Source organism: Lissotriton vulgaris, chromosome 9 (assembly GCF_964263255.1).
Source record: "Lissotriton vulgaris chromosome 9, aLisVul1.2, whole genome shotgun sequence".
Lineage (NCBI taxonomy): Eukaryota > Metazoa > Chordata > Amphibia > Caudata > Salamandridae > Lissotriton > Lissotriton vulgaris.
Window position 1 is genome coordinate 935121931 of NC_141697.1, and position 22966 is coordinate 935144896.

The following is a 22966-nucleotide window of genomic DNA, read 5'->3' on the forward strand; positions in this document are numbered from 1 at the left end:
CGGGACACACCCGAGTACGCAGGGCCAGGGGGCTGGCCTGCTGCAGCTTGAGTGACAGCCTTTCCACACACTCAGCTGCAGCAGTGCCGTAGTGCGCAATTGAATTTTGGGGCCGAATCTGGCCCGAGCATGTGCATAAAATACCTGTGAAATAAGTTCCCCTTAGAGAGGGTCCAGGGGGTGCAGGTTTATCTGGGCCCTGCCTCCGCAGCACTGCATAATGGTCAATCACTGTGTGACTGGCCATTTCGGGATGTGCGCGCCTCTGTGACGTCGAAGGAATCTTCTAGCCTGGGGCTTGCCTTGTGCCGCAAGCAGCAGAACGTGACTGACTCCCGCCTGAGGCGCCTCACCGTCACGACTTTGACTGTGCTGCTGTGAGTGTGTTGACTTGCCACTTGCTGTCGTGACTCGTCGTGTACACTACTACACTGCTAGCTAGTACTAGTTACAGTTAGTACCAGCCAGGTAAGGCCACAGTGCTGAGTGCATACAGTTTAGTAGTATTATTTGGACTGCAAAATGATATAGAAACTGGCAGACAGTGACTCTGAGATGTTGCCAATTTTGACCCATTTTTGTTGTCCTTGTTAGTATAACCCCGTCCGTTGTTCTCAGCGTGTCCCAGCTAAGATTCGGTGTTTACCTCGTGGTTCTTCCTGCACCACTTAACACATACAATTTGTGATAGTGTTATTAAATTGAGTGGAACGCATACTTGCTAATTTTGTATAGCGCGAGTACAACAGATGTGAGAAAAAACTCACGGATAGTAATCGTTTTTGTTGTCTCCAAAGGTACGCAGTCATGCAGCTGTTGAGAGAAAACGCAGATGAATATTCGCTGCTTTCACAGATAACTCGTTCCATAGAATATTGCGTTACAGGCTGGGGTATGTTGTGGTTCTACCTGCCCAGCAGCGCCACAGATTAGATTGACATGCTCCGATCATTTGATCGAGCCGCTGCTGTCGCAGTCGCCATGCACCGCGTTGAAGGTTCTATTAAATACTGCTAACGGAAGACCCTTGACAATTTCTTTTTATGTGGCGGAGATAGCGCTTTTTAATATCCAGAATCTCCTGTGATGCAAGCCAATGTGGTGAGGCTTAGTAATAGTAAGACTGTAGAGTGAGAGTCTAGACAAGCCGCGTTTCCCACATTTTTTTGAGTAGGCCTACGCCTACTGTCTGCCTCTCTCCAGTCCACTGCCACCTGCTGACTGTGAGTTGTGCCGGGACTCGAGGTGTGAAGCACAGGAGAGGCTGAGCATGGGCTGGAGGAAGTTGCTGTCGTGTTCGTGTACACACACTGCTAGTTACAGTTAGTACCAGGCCACAGTGTGCATACAGTTTAGTAGTAAGACTGTACATAATTTATGATAGTCTAGACAAGCCGAAGCGCTTCCCACATTTTTTTGAGTAGGCCCACTAGCTACTGCCTTTCCAGTCCAGTGCCAGCACAAATTCCACCCCTCCACGGGCCTGCCACCTACACATACATAGGCCTGCGCTGCCATTCAACCCATATCACCCCAGGGCCTCTGGGAATTTAATGAACATGTGCAATCTCTACCAAGGGCAGCATAAGCCGCTGAAAATAATGTGTTTCCTATGCCAGACCAGATTGCGTATTTGAAGACTGCATTATTCGGAGTGCAATTTGAACGCAGTCACGCCTCTTAATTCAACGCATGGCCGCAATCACTCTACGCACACACAACGGGTTCAAAATGATAGGCATTTGTATAACAAGCTTTTATGATTTATTTCATTCAAGGTCATACATATTTTCTGGTATGCTGTCCTCGGCATTGACCACGTAGGAATCATATTTGCTGATTAGGAAACGCATCCTAATATTAAGGTTAATTTACTCCAGTTTTTGTTTCCAGACATATAAGATATCTCCCTTCAGTCTCTAAATCTGAAGGTAGAGTCAAAGTCATCACTTTGGCAACACATAATTAATTTGCAGACTTATATAAAATGGTATTGGCAACAACTAATTTCAGACATACGTAAAATGGTATCCTCCTCTAAGGTGACAATGTCTACTGCCAAAGACTCAAAGAGCTCATTTGAAGAAAGAAAGTAGGGACAGAAATGGCCCCATAATATTAGGTTATCAGTCAACTTAGACTATAGGATGTGAGCAGTCGTATAGATCACTTGTTCTGTATCGTTCCCCCAAGCTAGTAAGTACCTATTTGAGAGGACTGCTTATATCAAAATGCTATGAAATGTTGATCTGCAACAAAGTATTTCCAAGTAGCAGACAATAGAAACTGAAGATCTAAATTAATAAATGTTATTTGCGTATCGAATTTGCTTTTTCATTGGCTGACCTTTATGTTCTGTCAGTGCACAGATTTGTTAATGAATAAGTTAATGATCTATTTTATAGGGAATGCCATTATAAAAAAAATACTCCAACTGTAATGGATGTTGGAAATCCAGCTACTACACAAAATCTAAAGGTAGGTAATGCACTCAGGTGACTCATTATGTCCCATAATTTGGAGCCTTTAAACTTTTCAATAACTGAGCAAATTGTGCATCTTAACCGATTAAGTTATTTGTAATTACCACAAATCTGACAAGTTAGAGGGATCACTCTTACTATGATAGAGAATAGATTATTGGTAGAACTTTTGTGAAGTTTCTGCTTCATTTTGACCCATAGTTTATTTTGTGGATATATAAAAGCTCAACCACTAACAGTCATGGAAGTGATGCAGAGCTAGCCTATGTTTGTTGTCCCAGTAGTGAAATAGCAGCAGGCGGCAGCGCAGAAGGTTAATGTGTCTGCTGCAAAGAACACGTACCTGATGCAGATGACAAAATGCATATGATGTAAATAGGTCAGTGAGTCACTGCTTTTGTCAGAGAGATCCTTTTGTTACTTGCAGTTTGTAAGTTAAAATCCTAACATACAACAGTGAGCTATTAACTGTCATCTAAGAGCTGCATGCAAACTGCAAGGAAAAAATTGCTTTATTAACCTTCCAGCTTTCTCAAGTTTGCTTGAAAATGCACGATTTTCTTCTCTTTTTTCAAACTTTTCTCGGGAGGAGGGGGGGGGGGCTAGTAACCCCCCCAAACACCCCTTATGTGGTTCAGGCTCGCTCGCTACAGTGCAGTATGCATATCAGTTTACGCCTCACCACTTTCAAATGTCACCAGCTGCCCCTGCTAGCCGCCCAAAAATTTCCTGTGTTAATGTTTGCGGACGACACCCTGTTGCTTTCAAAATCCCCAATGGGTATGCAGCGGGTGTTGAATCAGTTTGTTAAATTCTGTAAGCGTTGATACTTGGTGGTCAACATCAATAAGACCAAGTACATGGTTTTTAATGCTAGTACTATCAACTGCCCCCGTCCAATGATGGAAGGTAGACCCTTAGAAAGGGTCCCAACCTTTGATTACCTAGGTCTAACCCTGAATGACAAAATGGGGTGGGGTCCCCAAATAGCCAAGGCCAATTTAAGACTAACCCAGGCAGCTGGGAGAATTTTAAAAGTGCAAAATAATTGTACTTATAAAATAATAAGTGCCCCCCTTGAAATCTTTAGAGTTCAAGCCAGGGCATCATCTCTTTATGGGGCGGAACTCTGGGGTCACAAATCAGCAAGAGACCTATCCACCACAGAAAATAATTTTATAAGGCAGTTATTGAACCTGCCAAGAAGTACTCCTCTGGTCCCGCTCAGATTGGACTTGAACGTCCGTCCAATTGCAGATGTCATTGCTGCACGGCCCCTACTCTATTGGAGGCGGCTGTGGAGTACTCCTGAGCTAGTCGGCTATAAGAAGGAACTTAAAGTGGTTATGGCCACATTAGGATCTGGTGGAATTCCTTGGCTATCCTTCGTAAGACGAACACTTACCTTGATTGGGCTCGAGGATCTCTGGTCAAACCTTGAGGTCTCTTGCCCAGCCATCTCTAAAAAAAACATGACACATGTTGTAAAAGACTTTAATCTAAAAAATCTCTTTTGCTCAGTAAAAACTTCAAGCCGCAAAACCGCAAGCGCAATGAGTTAAAATGCACGTGCACAGCATCAAATCGCCAGCCATCTGTTGCCCAGCTTCGTGCTGCCAGCAGCTCTTCCCGCTCCACCCCCTGCTGCATGAAAGGCTTTCACGGCCGGCCGGCCTTGCTTTCAGTTTCACGGCCGTCAGGCCGTGTCTCCTTATTTAACTTGTGCCGCCAGCAGCTCTTCCCGCTCCACCCCCTGCTGCATCAAAGGCTTTCACGGCCGGCCGGCCGTGCTTTCAGTTTCACGGCCTCCAGGCCGTGTCTCCCTATTTAACTTGTTTACATTGTTCTAAACTCACTAAGTACATATTGTGTAACATGAGCGTGCTTTCATGCATTGCTTTTGAATTCATAGTGCCGCATGCAAAAGAACAATTAATAACAATTGTTTTTAGAGTTTTATATATAGTGTGAATTACACCTGAACCAATCTGATAACAGAGCGCTTTATATACCATCAGTTACGTTACATGAGGACACGCATTCATTTTTGTTAGGCACAAGGAGATTACGTCATTTGAGCATATGCACAGGATGTTCATTTTGTTTAGTGCCCTTACTGAGACTGGAACCTAGGTCTCCAGGTCCGAGATCGAAGCATTACCTAAACTTCAATGCTAGCATTAATTTAAAATTCAACATATTGAAAAATCGCTTTTAATATTTTTTAAAAATGCCATCACATATTTCTATACGCCGCATGCATTTCCTGTCATGTTAATTGTTATCGTAGCTTAGCATTCCTATGCAGCTTAGCTGTGATCATATTCATCTTTTACATGCACACTTGCATGCAGTCAGATTCGCTGCGCAACAAAAGTGCAGTGTGTTAAAATGTACTGATTACGGCAGGTAGTGACCCTTCGTACAGCCATGTACTCTGCCCATGCTAATTCTGTTGTTCTTTACACATAGCTACCAAACTTTCGATTTGCTTGTGTGTAACATTGTAATAATTTCAGTGCAATTAAGAGTAACATTAAAAGACTATGAGTAACAGTATGTCGCAATCACATTCAAACCATGAAGAGAAGGCAAACGTGTTAATATCTGTAATTGCGCCTATTACAGTAATAGCAAACTTTTGTTCTGGTTAAAACGCAATACTTCTTAGGAAGCGTAGCTTCTCTTTTACCATCCTTTGAACCAACTACTTACAAATGCTGTGCAGCTAAGAGGAAATGTATGCTTTCTCTGGCACATTGCTCCTATAGTAACGTCTTCGACCAAATATTGTACACAGTTAGGTCTTTAGATTTTAGAATAGAGCAGAGCGATGACTTGCATATACATATTTCTCTTGCACTAGCATTGCCAACATTGCTGCTTGCCGATTTCTTCTGCTTTCATGTGTGCATGTTATGCTTCTATAGATCCACTGAATTATAGGTTTTACTAAAGTTAGTAGTTTGGCTAGCATGTTTTACATGGGGTTATTACGTTTTACAGAGATGTGTACACGTATTAGTAAATCAACGTGTGATTTTTATGGGTTAGCTGGTACAATAAATTCACATGCACCTGCAGATTTATGTGGCAATATTAACCTCATGCGCGCTAGCGGAATTCCGCTCGTACGCTGAGATTTTTAAAAGCGCATGTTACGTGACGAGCTGGGCTCGTCATCAGCGTGCGAGGAGGCTACGCCATGACGAGCCCAGCTCGTCATCAGCGTGGAAGGGGTTAAGATTAGTCTTTTGTTTAAGCGTGCAGTAGCGGCCTCTCTTCGATTGACACCTAACTGCCTGTCTGTGTGACTAATGCACACCTTAAATCGGTAGTCTATATCATGTCGAACATACGTTTGTTTCATTTAGATTTATGTAGGGTGACAATTTGAAGTTCTCCAATTAATAGATGGAACTCTTATGAAATCACATGCTCTGACAACATCCTAACATGTTTAATGTGGTCGGCAATATCAGTATTGTGTTACAAATAAGTAAAACATAAGGTATGCCTCTTTTTGAAGCAAGGCTTCCCAGTTTTCCATTTTTCTTTACCTCTCTCCCTCTCTCACTCCACTCCCTTTCCTCTCCCTCCTTCCCTCTCGTCCTCCCTCTCTTTCCCTCCCCTCACCCTCTCCCTCCTCTCTCCCCATCTCTCTCCTCTCTCCCTCTATTTACTTTCCCCCTGCTCTCCTTTTTCTCCCTCTCCCCATCTCCCCCTCTGCCTGCTCTCCTCTCTCTCTCCCTCTCTCCCTCCCCTCCGTCCTTAGCTCTCGTCCTCCCCCTCTCTCCCTCTACCCTCTCTCCCTTTCCCTCTCTCCCTTTCTCTCACTTCCCTCTCCCTCTCTCCCTTTCCCTCTCTTCCCTCTCCTCTCTCCCCGTCTCCGTCTCTCTCTCCTCTCTCCCCCTCTCCCCCTCTCTCTCTCTCTCTCTCTCCTCTCCCCCCTCTCTACTCTCTCCCTCTCTTTACCCTCTCCCTCCCCCTGCTCTCCTTTTTCTCCCTCTCCCCATCTCCCACTCAGCACCACCACAGCATCACTCAGCACCACCACAGCATCACTCAGCACCACTCACCATCACCACTCAGCACCACTCACCATCACCACATCATCACTCAGCATCACCACAGCACCACTCAGCATCACCACATCATCACTCAGCGCTACCCCAGCATCACTCCGCACCACCACATTATCACTCAGCACCACCACATTATCACTCAGCACCACCACATTATCACTCAGTGCCACCCCAGCATCACTCGGCACCACCCCAGCATCACTCAGCACCACCCCAGCATCACTCGGCGCAACCACAGCATCACTCGGCGCAACCACAGCATCACTCGGCGCAACCACAGCATCACTCGGCGCAACCACAGCATCACTCGGCGCAACCACAGCATCACTCGGCGCAACCACAGCATCACTCGGCGCAACCACAGCATCACTCGGCGCAACCACAGCATCACTCGGCGCAACCACAGCATCACTCGGCGCAACCACAGCATCACTCGGCGCAACCACAGCATCACTCGGCGCAACCACATCATCACTCGGCGCAACCACATCATCACTCGGCGCAACCACAGCATCACTCGGCGCAACCACATCATCACTCGGCGCAACCACAGCATCACTCGGCGCAACCACAGCATCACTCGGCGCAACCACAGCATCACTCGGCGCAACCACAGCATCACTCGGCGCAACCACAGCATCACTCGGCGCAACCACAGCATCACTCGGCGCAACCACAGCATCACTCGGCGCAACCACAGCATCACTCGGCGCAACCACAGCATCACTCCGCACCACCACAGCATCACTGGTTCAAATATGTTCTTTCAGTGTTTCAAGCTGTTTTCAAGCTTTCAAGCTTTACTACAAATCACAAAAAGATGTTCATATTTCACTTCTGTTCTTGGATTTTCGTCACAATAAAAAACACTGAACATAATCTTCACAAAAGTTATTTACAAAAGTTTAAGCTATTGACATTACAAATTAAATAAATTATTTAAGTATTAATTATTTAAAAAAATTAAAAGCCATTGTTATTTGTAATATGAATACATCTAAGTCACGTAAATACAAAACATGTTGCATTACAAATGCTATAGGTGTCACATTTGCGAAAGTTATAACTATTGGCATTGTAAATGACAAAGCTATTAATTTAGCTATTTTAAAAAACAACACATAAATAAAAAAAAGTCATTTATAAGACCAATAGTTCAAACTTTCCTAATGCGAGACCTATTGCATTTCCAATGCTTGTTTGAATTGAATTGAATTAATTTAATATATAGTAAAAAATAAGTTTATTTCCCTGCTGCCGTACTGTGCCAAGATATTGGAGGTTCATGTCTGTGATAGCATGTCCCAATTCTTGGAAAAAACACAGTACCTTGCGCCTAACCAGGCTGGCTTCCGTCCTCTTCACTCCACTGAAGCAGTCATCGTCTCAGTTCAGAATACTTTGAGGCGGAATGCAGACAAGGGGATCCATCAGGCGCTGGTTTTATTAGACCTATCAGCGGCATTCGACACGGTTGACTATACCATCTTGGTCAACCGTGTCGAACAGGCCGGCCTTAGGGGTCCTGCGCTGAGCTGGATTCGCTCATTTATTACTGGCCGCACCCAATCCGTGAGACTGGGCCCCTTCACGGCCCCCACTATCCCTACTACCTGTGGAGTCCCTCAGGGCTCCTCCCTGTCACCTTTGCTTTTTAATCTTTACCTACGCCCCCTGCTGTACTCCCTCAGGGATACCAGAGTCACCATCTTCAATTACGCAGATGATTTGCAGCTCATCTTTCCCTTAAACACCGAGGACTCAGTGGTAGTGTTTCAAAACACCATGTCTCACATCCTGAGTTGGATGAGCTGCAATCACCTGAAGCTCAACCCAGGCAAGACTGAGTTGGTCTTGCCTGGGCAGAGTGTACTCAGCTGGAACCCTGGCTTTTGGCCGTCCAGCATGGGAGCCCCCCCACTTAAATCGTCCTCGGTTAAGAGCCTAGGAATCTTCCTTAGCGAAGATCTGTCTCTGAAAAGGCAGGTCAGCGCAGTGGTGTCCTCCAGTCTATTTCAGCTGAAGAAAATTAAGAAAATTGCTCGTTTCTTCTCTTTGGAGGCGCTCACACAGATTGTTATCTCCCTGGTTCTGTCTAGATTGGATTTCTCCAACAGTCTCTATCTTGGCCTCCCGGTCGGCGAGTTAAAGCGCCTCCAGCTGATTCAGAATCAGGCAGCTAGACTCATTCTGAATCTACCTAAGAGGCAGTCTGTCAGACTGGGCTTAAAACAACTACATTGGCTGCCTGTTGAGCAACGGGTGGCTTTTAAGACTGGTTGTATTTTATTTAAGTCCTTACAACAATCAGGCCCCCTATTCATCAGAGATCTGTTTAAAAAATATGACCCCCCTAGGAATCTTCGCTCCATGCATAAACATCTTCTGACTGTCCCTACTTATAAAAGGAAGCGTCTTGGAGGCAGCTGCTTTGACCACCTTGCAGCTGCCTTCTGGAACTCCCTTCCTCTTTACCTTAAAATGTGCGAAAACATCCTTAGTTTCAGACACTCCCTCAAAACATGGCTCTTTTCTCAAGCGTTTTGATGAGTTCCTCTTTGCTTCCTGTGACTGATGCGTTGTGTCCCTGTCTATAGCGCCATGAAGCCCCCGGGCGAACGAGCGCTTTATAAATACATCTCAATATCAATATCAATATCAATATCAATTAAAATGAATTTAAGCATTGTTTAGAAAATATTATATTCATTTTTATAATTTCAAAATGTTAAACTATTTTATAATAAACAGATTATATTTTTAAAAAGTTAAAATAAGTTTAGTTAACTTAACATTAATTCTATTTTATTTTAAGCCCCTGCCTCCATTACTTTCTATGGGAAGGTGCTGCAGGACCTGTGGTAGCCCATGCATTGTGCGATACCTACTCCCTCTCTGAACTGAAGTCCATTAATTACGGTCTTGGGTCGCTTTTCTGCTTTATTAACTATATGACTATAGAAGTGGAGTATGTAGGTAACAGTGGACTTACTTTTTTGTGTTGGGGGGGTGTAAGTCCTTCCTACAACTCCTCTGTGATTCTTTCGAACCACTCTTTACTCCTACCCTAAACTCGCCATTTTGAGGGAAGCATTCTCCATTTCCCAGCCACTTCCCCGCCTATGAATACTACTAAAATGAATACCTACTTGTGCAGGCATCTCCACAGTCGGGGTGGAGATCACCACACACAAAAGATAGGAAAGTTGATGGCGTTGACCTCCACTTGGAGGTTAGTGAATAGCATTTTGTAGCACGTTACTAGCACTATTTTAGTACTACCAAATATACTGTACCTCAAAATGTGGTTTGTGAATAGGTCATGATACATTTTTGCCATGTATGCAGGAGAATGCCAAATCTTTGTTATTTGCACCTTTATAGTAATCTGAACAGCAATTTTAATGATTTTCAAATGGGGTCTTTATTTTCCAAGTGCATGCCTCTTTGTTAAAGGAGAGCTCCATTAAGTAGTCACTCTGATTTTTCTGATTTTCATGAAGGGGTTTTAGATGCATTTTATTTTTTTCTATTCAATATGAACGTTTAAAAAAAACATCAGTCTTTATAAACATTGTATTTATGTTTTTTGTGTTGATCTCCCTTTTGGTAACATGCTTAATTATGTGAATTGACTTGATCAATTCCAATTTCTATGCACAGTAAAGACATAAACAGCTAAATAATACAATATAGCACATTTTAACCATACAAAACAATTCAGTTGCAGTGGATGCTGAGCCATTATTATCTCCTTGAAGTGACACTTGAACCTTGCTAATACATAAAGCCAACAACAAAAGAACAGGCAGTACAACTTTGTGAGCTTGTCACATTTTCTCAAAGGAGGGCCTTCTTTGAGGAAGAGGTGTCTCAAAGAGAAACACATACAGATACCCTTCTCAGAGAAGGGCCAGGAGACCTTATCAGAGGGAATCATCTAATTAATTAAAGGAGAGAGTGTTGTAATCACAGAAGACCACTTGGAATGAGGTTTTAAGATCGTTTGATTGGAAAAGCATGTAGCCTAAATCCATGAGATTGCAGATGGCACATTGTTTAATGTGTAATTTTCTGCATTACTTCTCCAGGTTCACTCCCTCAACAAACCCTGAAGCTGACCTGGTAGAGAATTACTGCCGAAATCCAGACCGGGATCGCCATGGACCCTGGTGTTATACCATGGATCCCAACACCCAGTTTGATTATTGTGCCATCAAGCCCTGCAGTGAGTTGATTTATAAAATAATTGCCTCTTCTTTCCTTTATATCTTCAACTCTTATTGTCCCTTTATCTTTATATGAAAGGTGTATCAATATGGAATGCATATGAGAAGCCATCTTGCATTCTTTGTGAAATCAGTGAGGGAATGAGAAGAGATGTTTGGTGCTGGGAAGCTCTATAAGGGAGAAGCAACCAGATGTTGTGGAGCTTTTTTGCGGTAGTGTCTCATTCAATCACTGAGTTCCCATTGGTTCATACCTTATTGAGCAGTGCCTCAAAGGAGAATTGTTTTACATGGAATCTTCAAACCCTGAGCACCAAGAGGAATAGTGGGAAAAGGTCTGTCCCGTGGTGGTGAAAAAAATATTGAGTGAGTTGGAAGAAATATCCTCTATGCTGTAAAATATACCTCATTCTGAGAATGGCAGCACATTTTCTGTTGCAGCTGAAGTACCTGAGAAAAATACTCTACAGCTCAACACCACTCCAAAAATGACCTTGCCTCTATCAGTTGCCAATGATACCATGAGAACCCCATTCAATCTGGATTAGACAATTGGTCTGATATGAACGGCACTAATGCAGTAGGTTTAATTAGAGGTTGGTATATGCAATGTAATAATTCATGGTGGTAAATTATCTTCATGCTCGAAGCAATTTCTTAAGGGGTCTTCAGATTTACACCTGCAGTCCTGGCTTCTTCACATAGAGACTATGTCAGACCACTGTCTATAGTCTGTTGGGACAAACATGTACAAGTGTTGGTTCACATCCGGTTATTAGAGGGATTTATAGTAGCTTTTACATAGATGCTTTTATTTTTTAAAATCTTCCATTTTAGGGCCTGATTCCGATGTCGCCCGGAAAGCATTGCGACTGAATCAGTTCCAGAATGCTTTCAGGATAACTCGGAGCGGGGGAGTCTGACCGAGTGATTTGGATGCATCCGGATGCTTCCGGATACGATTTGGTCGGACTCCATTGACTTCAATGGGAGCCTGTGTTCCGAACAAAAACAGGCTCCCATTGAAGAATGGGGTGTCTGGGGGAACTCGTGCACCCTGTTGTAGGCACCCCCTGGTGCCTGCCACACTGTGTATGGTAGGAAAGGGGGACCCATGATTAACCCCACAGGCCTGATTCGGAAGGCCCCGGGTGAAGGGGGCCCTGCTACGGGCCCCCAAAGACAGTTTCCGACAGTCATTTAGTTCTGGGTACACCGAATCGGAACGGCTGTCCAAATTGCTCATCGTAATCACTCGCTCAGAAATTGAGTCCATAGAGCTGTACAATTCGGCTCCGAAAGGCCCGAACCATACAAATGCCTTTCAGAGCCAATTCTGACATCTCTTACAGTTTCCGGGCATCTTACTTGGTCGTTCGGAACTGGGTACGATTCGATCGGAAACAAGGGTTCCGAATTCAATGCGGCAAACCCAAATCTGATTCGGAGCCCTTCCGAACGACGATATCGAAATCGACCCCTTAGTCTCAGACTGGTGAAGAAGTCCCACCTGAACTGTTGGCTTTGTGCAATACTTGAAAAAAGATGATTTACAAATGCTTGTTGCAGCAGGCCACAACTATGCATAATTGTGACTCTCCGGGTATCTAGATATATCTGGAATGACTCAGGAACATGTAATTAGTGATGTTGAGTCCCATACACTCAATCCCTTGTGACTCACTTATAAACCTGGTGATGTAACATTACGTACTATATCCAACACAACCCAGTATACCTTCTGCTAACCTCTCAGTGTTTATCCAGAAGGGACCTACACCTACCCTGGGAAGGTAGCAAAAAATGGCGAGGCAGCATTCACAATACATGAGCAGGCATGCAATCATTACTCACAAAGTCACTTTTGGATCTACCTGGGTAACAAGCTAAGCTTAGATTTCCTTACTGAAACTTGAAAACATTTTGAACATGGCTGTGGAAACAAATGTGGCGTGAAAACCCAGTGTGTTCCCTCATGGAGCAAAATTCGAGACATGTTCATTAGACTGCAAATTGACCCATATGTATTTTCTTATTCTGAAGATGTAACATATGTTCCTGCATGCCTTTTCTTCTCTGCTGAGGAGGATGGGATTTTCCAATGACCGGCTGCGAGCATCATGACACCAGTAAAAATTAATATTTTACCAACTTCTGTTTCAGGACCGTCTTCTTTAACACCTTAGGAGCGGCGCAATTCCCTCCCCAGTGCTGCGCTGTCCATTCGAACTAGTGCTGAATAAACGTTCAATGCACGTGCGCAGCACTGGGGAGGTAGTGCTGCCGTCGGCCAACGCCCCGACGCAGCACTTAAGGGGTTAAGAGAAGGGACAATATTTTTTTTTTGGTTGTGCTACTGTCTCAGAGATTACATGCTTTTGGCTGTAGTCAATAATGGGTTTCTTTTATATTCTTTGATATACAAGAGACTCCTGGTGTGTGAATCTTTTGCTCTGCATCTCTACATCCAATTTGCTGTAAAGAGTACTGGAATGTTAATTTTATATTGCTTTTATCCGAAATTAATGTGTGGTCTAGACTTCTTCATTGAGTCCTCTATATGCCACTTTCTGTTTATTGGCAAGTTTGAGATGCATGTATGAGGTTTTATTTTAAGTCCCCATCTCCATTATTTTCTATGGGGTGAGGTTGTAAAACCAATAGGAGGCCTTGTGTCATGCTGGACTAACTTCACCTTTAGTTTACTACCACTCTGGGTCCCTTTTTGGCTGTAGTAACTTTATACAGGCAGTTTGTGTGCTTACAGTTTTATGGCTGGATGCATGTTCTTTCTTAAACCCCTTACTAACCACCCCACAGAGCACCTTACTCCTCCATAATCCCCTCCCCTTTAGTTGTAGGTATTCAATGTTTCTCATCTAGGGGATACTCATCAATAGTCATAATCTATGAATAATCCCCGCCCATGTGCGGCATCCCGGAGCATATAGAAAATACATATATATTTATATATATGTGTATATATATGTGAAAACATATATTTGCAGCCTAGAACATTCCTAAACTGGCAAAGCTGCTGAAAATTACATGAATTAGCATTCACACAGTTGTACTCTCCCAACCCCTAAGGAAGAAAGAGAGCAGTAAACATTTGCATACAACATTGTTTTATTGCCATAGAAAAACCTGTAATTGCAGGCATTTGCCAGTAGGCTGCAGTAGAGTATAAAGAAACAAAGAAAGACTGCCACCTTGCCTTTAAGGCATTAGAGTAGGAGTACCGTGCCTTTAAGACCTGAAGGTGACCCCCTGCTCCCATTATGCACCACAGGTGGCAGTTGGGTCAGTTCTTTTTTCCGGCTCCTTTTCAGAGGAACCTGGAGCTTAAGCTCTTCAGTTTTTGACTGAAATTGTTTGGTTTAAGTGAATTTTTTCAGAAAATTCGACATCTTCTGGTTTATTAAGGCTTCTGCTTTTGTTTTTTGTGGAATTCCACTAACATTTTCTGTCAGAATGCCTGCTTTATTCCGAAAGTGTCCTTCTTGTGACAAGAAAATGGCACTGGCTGACCCACACTCAGTGTGTATTGTGTGCCTTCCATCTGCACACAATCCTGAACAGTGCCACCATTGTCAGAAGTTCTCCAGACGGATCTTTCGTGACAGAGAACGTATCAGACTCCATGCCATGTTGGAGAAAGGCAGAAATCATCAGGTGGGTGGCCATGGAGGCCCCAGGACGTCGTCCTCAAGCAAGCATGGTCAAAAACTGCGACATTCCGCTTCTCCTGCCCCCAGGAAGAGGAAGAGAGGACGAGAATCTCCGTCGAAGTCACCGTCTAAGAGGCCCAGATACTCTTCTGGAACACCATCGCGACGTCAAGAGTCTCCGCCGCATCCAAGTAAGTCGGTGTTGAGACGCCACACTTAGGGCTCGAAGTCTGTGGCTGCTGGCATGTCCAAGTCTCCGTCGACGTCGAGGCTTCCGTCGACGTCGAGATACTCTCTGCCACCCTCGAGGGGGTTAGCGTCGGGAGTTATGACGGCTCCCACATCGCCGCCGGCTGGTGTGCCGCCGTCAAGAGGGTTGTCGAGATTCCACCATTCGACGTCTAGGAGGTCGACATCGAGGCGACGCTAGGACGTCGAAGAAGTTTGTCGTCAACACGACCGCATGAAGGTTCGCCGTCGAGGAAGATCGACGTCGAGGTCACCAACTCGACGACGAAGATCACAGTCAAGGTCATCACGGCGTGGGTGTTCGACGTCAGAGCATCGAGGCCTCGCTCGACGCCAATGGCCACACAAACATCATTGACGTCGAAGCTCTCGACGTTGAAAGAAGAGGTCGCGGTTATAGTGGAGTCACCTGGGTCCAGAGCATCATCAGGAGACAGATCTTCATCTTTTGGGTTGAACATTGTGGAGATCTCTCCAGAAGTTTCCTCCAGATCTGCGGACAAATCACGCAGTGTGTCACTTCGCCGTCCTCAGGGGGCTGTATCGGGCGGTCACAGCAGTCCAGACTCAGATTACTCCCGCATATTCTCACCATCTGGTCCAAGGACCAGCACTCCGTTCAGACCATCTAAGTCTCCGCCTCGGAGGCCACGATCCTCAACCAGGCCAAGATCTCCTGCCAAATCACGATCCCCTGCAAGGTCAAGAACACCTACCAGACCAAGATCTCCCCCCAGGCCAAGATCTCCTTCTAAACATCGGTCTAGATCCAGGGGTCGGCACAGCCGTCATCATGAAAGGCCACATAAAAGAGGACGCACAAGATCTCCGACTTGGCCCTCTTCTGCGAAACCTACGGTCCGGGACTATTTTCCGACCTTCTCCTCTACGCCTCCTTCACGAGTCTCACCTATAGATGATATTACAACCTTTACGGACGTGCTGGGTAGGGGGCAAAGAAGCTTAACCTCTCTCTGCATACCCCTGTGGTGCCCACATCAATAATCTTTGATACCCTACATCACCGGACAGCTCCCAGACCTCTGCTGCCTGGCATCATAGAACCGGCGATGTCTACCTTCCTCACGCCTGCGACAGTGGGTTCTTTACCATCCAGAATCACCAAGAAGTATAAGGCTCCTGCAGAGGACCCCTTGTTCCTCAGGTGGAACCCACCAGCTGACTCGATCATCATGGCGGCTGCCATGAAATCCCTTTCTGCTTCCACCTCATCCTCGGTACCCCCGGAAAAGGATAGTAAACTCATGGATTCGTTTGGGAGAAAAGTATGCAACACTTCAGCTTCATATATGAAGGTGGCCAGTGCCTCTGCTCTACTCGGAAGGTACGACAGGTCGCTCTGGGACTCCCTTACTCGCTTCACGGAGAAGCTTCCTAAGGAAGACCGGCAGGACTTCGCCGAGATCCTACAGGAGGGAGGGCTTGTAGCCAACCAAGTGCTGCGGCGGATGTTTCCGACCTCGCGGCACATGGCTACTCCCATGGAATCTGCTCATGATGTTCGGCTTGGCTCCGCCTCACAGGCCTCAAGCCGGATACTCAAAAGAAGATATTGAACGTTCCTTTTAATGGTACATCTCTATTTGGGTCACACGCTGACGACGAGATGACTGGGATGAAATCGGAAATGGACACTGTTAAAGCTGTGGGTTTGGAGAAGCGTATAGAATTTAAGAAGCGCTTTCGTCAGGGGGACAAACGTTCTTACCAGCAGAGGGTTCAAACCCCTCAGTAGTCATCCCAAACACAGCAAAAATCCCGGTTCCAGCAGAGACGCCCTGGCAGAGGCAGAGGGAACAACAACAAACAGCAGTCCGCCTCCAAGCAGCCTCCCAAGCCCTGAGCTGTGGCTTCCTCCTCAACTGTTCGCCAGCCCGGTGGAAGGGAGTGTATCTCATCATCTGGAAGAGTGGAGATCCATAACAAAGGACAGATGGGTGCTGAGTATTGAGCAGCATGGTTACTTGCTGAGGTTCAAGTCCCCTCCTCCGCATGTTTTTCCTCAACTAAAGCACCTTCCCCGCTTCAACAGTCAACTGCTGCAGGACGAAGTTTCTGTCCTTCTCAGAAAGAAGGCCATAGAGAGGTCCCTCCCATGCGAAGAAATCAAGGAGTATACTCCTGCTACTTTCTCGTCCAAAAACGAGGAGTAGCCAAAGAATACAGGCCTATTATCGACCTACGTCTACTGAACAGGTTTATCAAAAAAGATAAATTCGGTATGCTATCCCTGCACCAGATCTTTCTGCATCTTCATCAGGGAGACTGGATGTGTGCCATCGACCTGCAGGTCGCTTACTTTCACATACCCGTCTCAGTGAAGCATCAAAAGTTTCACAGGTTTTTAGATCGGAAATCATCACTACTAGTATTGAGTGCTTCTGTTTGGCCTCAAATCCACCCCACGGACATTCTCCAAGTGCAAGGCGGTGGTGGCTGCTTTTCTCCGCAGGCGGAAGATCTTAGTCTATCCCTATCTAGACGATTGGCTTCTAAAAAGCTCCACTCCGGCGGTGCTTCAGAACCATCTATCGTTCTGTCTCAACCTGATGAATTCATTGGGGTTGCAGGTCAACTTCAAAAAGTCAGTACTCAATCCTTCCCAACGGATTCACTACCTGGGTGCTTCCCTGGACTCCGTGCAGGCAAGCGTGTGTCCTTCGGAGGAGAGGTTGTCATCCATGCTCCTGAAGTGTCGTCTCCTGCTGGACACTCACAGTCCCACAGCCAGGCAAGTGTCGTCTCTCCTGGGATCGATGGCCTCGTGGATCTACATCGTGGCCAATGCACGCCTTCACATGAGGCCTCTGCAGCAAGCTCTCGAGGATCAATGGTCTCAGAGATCAGGTCACTGGGACTACCGGGTTTCTCTTCAACAAGGTGCTAGAGACTCAATCAGATGGTGGATGAAACGTTCCCACCTTCTGCAGGGAGTTCCATTTCATCGACCTCCCCCATCTCAGTCAGTGGTCAAGGATGCCTCTCTGCAAGACTGAGGTGCTCATATGGACCAGCTTCAGGTCCAAGGTCTCTGGTACGAAGTAGTGCGAGGCTACCAAATCAAGTTCCTGGAACTTCGAGCCGTCTATCTGGCGCTCAAATCCCCCTATCCTTCTCTGCACACCAACTGCATTCAAGTTCAGACGGACAATACGACAACCATGTTCTATCTGAGCAAGCAGGGAGGCACCAAGTCATGAGTTCTATCCCTGGAAGCTCAAGCCATTTGGCACTGGCTCCTGGCAAGAGGCCTATCCATCGTGGCAGTTCACCTACCAGGGATCCAGAATGTCCAGGAGCACTGCCTAAGCAGAGACTTCGTAGAAGCTATCGATTGGGTGCTCAACAAAGAGGTCGCACAGGAGGTGTTTCAACAATGGGGCGTACCAGATATAGACCTGTTTGCAGACGCGGCAAACGCAAAATGCCCCATCTTCGCATCCAGGTTCCCCCAACAGGGCTCACGGGGGGACGCACTTTTGATCAGCTGGTCGCAGACATTGCTGTATACCTTTCCTCTTCTGCCTTCGATCCCGGCAGTGATTCAGAAATTCTACAGGACCAACACCAGGATGATCCTGATAGCGCCGGAGAGGCCACGCCAGTGGTGGTACCCGGATCTCCTCCAGCTGTCGGAAGTCCCTCACCGGCGACTTCCTTGCCGTCCAGACTTGTTGACCAAGGATCAGGGGAAGGTGTTTCACCCAACCTTCCTTCCCTTCGCTTGACGGCATGGCTCCTGAGGTCATCCAATATGGCCACCTAGACCTTTCAGCAGACTGCATGAACATTCTTAAGGAAGCCAAGAGACCCTCCACTAGGAAGTAATCTGCTTCCAAGTGGAAGAGATTTTTCATGTGGTGTCTTGACAACTCTCTTGACCCTATCCACGGTCAGGAGCAAGTTATTCTACCCTACCTATTGCATTTGGCAAAGTCAGGCCTGAAATACCCCTCCATCAGGGTTGACTTAGCGGCAATCACAGCCTATAGGAAGTCACCTTCTCAGACCTCATTCTTCCTTATGCCTGTGGTGAAAGATTTCTTGGAGGAGCTTAAAGTGTTTCCACTAGTGAGGTCCCCCTCCCCTCCCTGGGAGTTTAACATTGTGCTCACTAAATTGATGGGTGCTCCTTTCGAGCCTATACACAAGGCTTTTTTGCAGCACTTGACCTGGAAAGCTGCCTTTTTAGTGGCTATCACCTCTTCCCGTAGGGTTAGCGAAATCCAGGCCCTGTGCTTTAAGGAACCTTACACAGTGTTTCATGCCAACAGGGTGGTACTGAGGACATATCCAGGCTTCCTGCCCAAGGAAGTCTCAGACTTTCATATCAATCAGTCTATCACCCTGCCTACCTTTTTTCCTCAACCTACCACTCCCTCAGAGAGGTCTTTACACTCTCTAGATCTCCGGAGGGTTCTGAAGTTTTACCTGGCAAAAACCCTTCCGTTTAGGAAGTCTGACCGGCTCCTTGTGAATTATGGGTCAACTAATATTGGTCTGTCAGCCTCAAAAAGATCCATTTCTCGCTGGATCGTCTCCTGTATAGCTCTGTCTTATCAGGTAGCTAACAAGGCTTTACAGGGTAGACCTCATGCACACTCTACTAGAGGGAAAGCTTCTACTACAGCTCTCCTACGTAATATTCCAATCTCTGAGATTTGCAAAGCGGCTACATGGCGTTCAGTACATACCTTTACCCGCCATTATTGCCTAGATTCAGATGCACAGGCCAATGCCCAAGTGGGACAGGCCTCGTTGAGGAATTTATTTGCATAACTGCATTCTAATTGTGATGTTGATTCATGTCTTACTGCATACTTATTTGCTCATCCGCGAGACTTTGAGTATGAGCTTGCTAATCTATTCATAGATTAGGACTATTGATGAGTATCCCCTGGATGAGAAGGATTAGTTACTTACCTGTAATCCTAGTTCTCATCCAGGGGTATACTCCTCAAAGTCATAAGCTCCCGCCCACCTCCCCGGTCGAGCATTATCATAAAGTTATGAGATTTTACTATCGATCTACTCAGGTGTTCTGCACCTCCAAAAAGAACTGACCCAACTGCCACCTGTGGTGCATCATGGGAGCAGGGGGTCGCCTTCAAGTCTTAAAGGCATTGTACCCCTACTCTAATGCCTTAAAGGCAAGGTGTCAGTCTTTCTTTGTTTCTTTATACTCTACTGCAGCCGACTGGCAAATGCCTGCAATTACAGGTTTTTCTATGGCAATAAAGCATTGTTGTATGCAAATGTTTACTGCTCTTTTTCTTCCTTAGGGGTTGGGCGAGTACAACTGTGTGAATGCAAATTCATGTAATTTTCAGCAGCTTTGCCAGTTTGGAAATGTTCTAGGCTGCAAATATATGTTTTCACATATGTATATGTATATGTATATATATATGTATGTATGTATATATATATATATATATATATATATATATATATATATATATATTTCCACAAGAGTGTCCAAAAGCATGAGGACGCACTCAGTAACAGATGTTCTCACAAACTTTAATTATGAGGGGAACAGATGTTGCAGTCCTGAGATTCCAAGCGCCTGACCGGTTTCGGAGCCCCCAGCTCCTTTCTCAAAGGTGTGGCTGTCAAACAGGCAGGTCTGTTCAGGCACCTTAAAACCGCATGCAAATTAAATGGGAATTGCCCTCCAGTGGGCCGCTACTAGTGCACTGCGGTTCTCCAGTATTAGGGGTGTATTTCATAGATTCACATGCTTGAATATTCCCCGTCGTCGAAGTGGGAGTCCCACGGTACATAAAATAGCAATCAATGCTAAAAATATACATATATGTGAGAACATAACATAAGAAATACTAGAAGTAAATACATAACTGAACCTCTAAAACAATTCCTCCATAGGAATGCATGATAGAGAAAGAAAACACTTGTATCATCTCATTGTCATTATGTTAGTCCAAACTACAGCCAATCACTCGCTAGCACCCTCTAGAACCTTCTCCTCAGAAGCTCAAGCCCTCAGATTTTCTACTGCACGTCGTGTGAAGGGAGTCTCCCTGAGCTCTGCTCAGTTTTTTCCTCAACTGCTTCTTGTTTCCTGAACTTTCATCATGTCAAGTAAGAAGTCTTTATTGCAACCTTGCTCTTCTTGTGGGAAGTTGCGTCTTTTTAAAGAGGGCCCCCACAAGAAATGTATTTATTGTCTCTACCCTGAGCATGAAGTTGGCAGCTGCAAGTTTTGTAGAACCTTTTCTAACAAGACTCTAAAGGACAGAGATGGTTGTCTCCTCCTTTGGCTCCAACGTCTTAAAGACAAGGATTCTGCTCTGTCTGATGCTGAGAGTTTTCAATCTGGACCCTCCTCTTCAGTCTCTAAGCATGGTAGTGTACAGGATATGCCTTCTCCTTTTCTAAAAAAGAAGAAACTGGCCCTGCCTTTTGCCTCTGTGGTGTCCCACCAGCTCCTACTACTGCTACGCCCATGAGACCTGGCTCTCGGGCGTCTTTTGCTGCCTCACAGCATGTTTCCACAACTAAACATGCTTCATCATCGACGGGAGCGTCTACGAGCATTCCGATGACGAGATCTGCAGTGTATACATCGTCGACGACGACGACACTGACGACGTCCGCTTTTAGCTCATAGACGACGGGCAGATCGACGGCCTCTACATCGACGGGAGTTTCTTTGGCTTTTCAGACTGTCTCGTTGACTATTCCAATCACCTCGTTGACGAAGAAATCAACATCGTCGACTAAACTTATCAAAAAGTCTTCGTCGACGACGAAGACTCCGTCAACTAAAGCTTTTTTGACGAGGACTCCGTCTACAGGGGTGTCTACTGCATCGACGACTTCGGCGGCTTTGCCATCTAAGAAACTTCCGTCGACGACGGCTCCACCGACAACGGCTCCGTCGACGAGCCTACCATTGATGCTGGATTCATCGAAATCATGTTCGTCGACGGCCAATTCAGCACTGTCAACGATAACGTCGACGGCACCGTCAACGGTGGCACCATCTTCTTTTGCCTCGTTGCCTCTTGTGCCTCTATCTACTTCAGTTTCTGCATCCGTTGGCACTGATTCGTCACACCATCACCGTCCACTGACATGCCACCAATTGTCTGCTTCTGAGCTGTAGCCTCCTTCACCTATGTTTGCCACTACCTCTGAGCCTAACTCGGACTCTGGTAATGTGGATGACACTTTCGGGGCGGCACACAGTCCGTCTGATCTCATCATCAAATGTCAAGATTCCGGCAGTGATGACGAAGGCGGCAACCAGGAGTCTCACGCTGAGGAACAGTTCGTCCAAGTCCCAATGGCTACTTTGCCTTTGTCTTTGATTTCAAATCTCCAGCATATGCTGGACGACTACAACCGGCATTTTCCACCAACGCCACAAGGTACTCCTAAACCGTTACCTGCTGCGACTACCACAGCTTCGCCAAATGTTCTGCCGCCTTTGCCATCGACGCCTTCACCTCAGGTTCAAACGTCGGTCAAGATTCACACTATTGTGTATCCACAGGATGCGGATGATGAGGCAATTCCAGAAAGGGAGGACAGAGAGGTCCACGATGACACGGATAATGATGATGCCTCAACCGGTATGGCAGAGTGGGACAACTACCAAATGCAGACGCCCTCCCCTCAACCGGGAGAATCTGGAGATTCCCCTCCAGTCGATCTTGCCAGTTTTCATCTTTTGATGGATCGAGCGGCTCAGCGCTTTAAATTGCCAAGGACACAGAGAGGGGAGGACTGTTTCCTCTATGACTTCAAAAATCAGCCTTTCAAACAAGTCCACACGATTCCAATAATTGATTTTATATGGAAGGAGGGAGTTAAGCTCATGCAGGCTCCGAATTTGTTACCTGCCCAAGTACTGCGCCTTGAGAAAAAATATAAGGCCCCAACCAGCATGCCTGGTCTCTCACCCTAAGCCGGATTTAGTTGTAACTCAAGCGGCACAGCGTCGGGCCCGTAATCCAGCGTCTCCAATCACAGCACCTCCAGATAGAGAGGGTCGGCGCCTAGACGCCATTGGACGAAAATTCTCCACCATGGCTTCCACTACAGTACGGGCGGCAAATGCCTTAGCCATCTTGGGCCGCTACGACCGGCAGATGTGGTCGGACATATCTGCCCTAGTCAACCTCATCCCGGACGCTTCCAAGGCGGACGCTCTGCAACTCATCCAGGACGGACAAAGAGCATCTGAAGAGATGATTGACTGC

General features: G+C 46.0%; 1 protein-coding gene across 3 annotated transcripts in view; it reads left to right on the plus strand.

The window, feature by feature from the left end:
* Positions 1-22966, plus strand: part of MST1 (macrophage stimulating 1) — a 506796-nt gene that overhangs the window by 339986 nt on the left and 143844 nt on the right. For all 3 annotated transcript variants that reach the window (XM_086938776.1, XM_086938778.1, XM_086938777.1), the window contains exon 12: positions 10660-10796. In XM_086938776.1, the coding sequence (XP_086794902.1) occupies positions 10660-10796 (137 nt within the window). The remainder of the gene's footprint in view (positions 1-10659; positions 10797-22966) is intronic.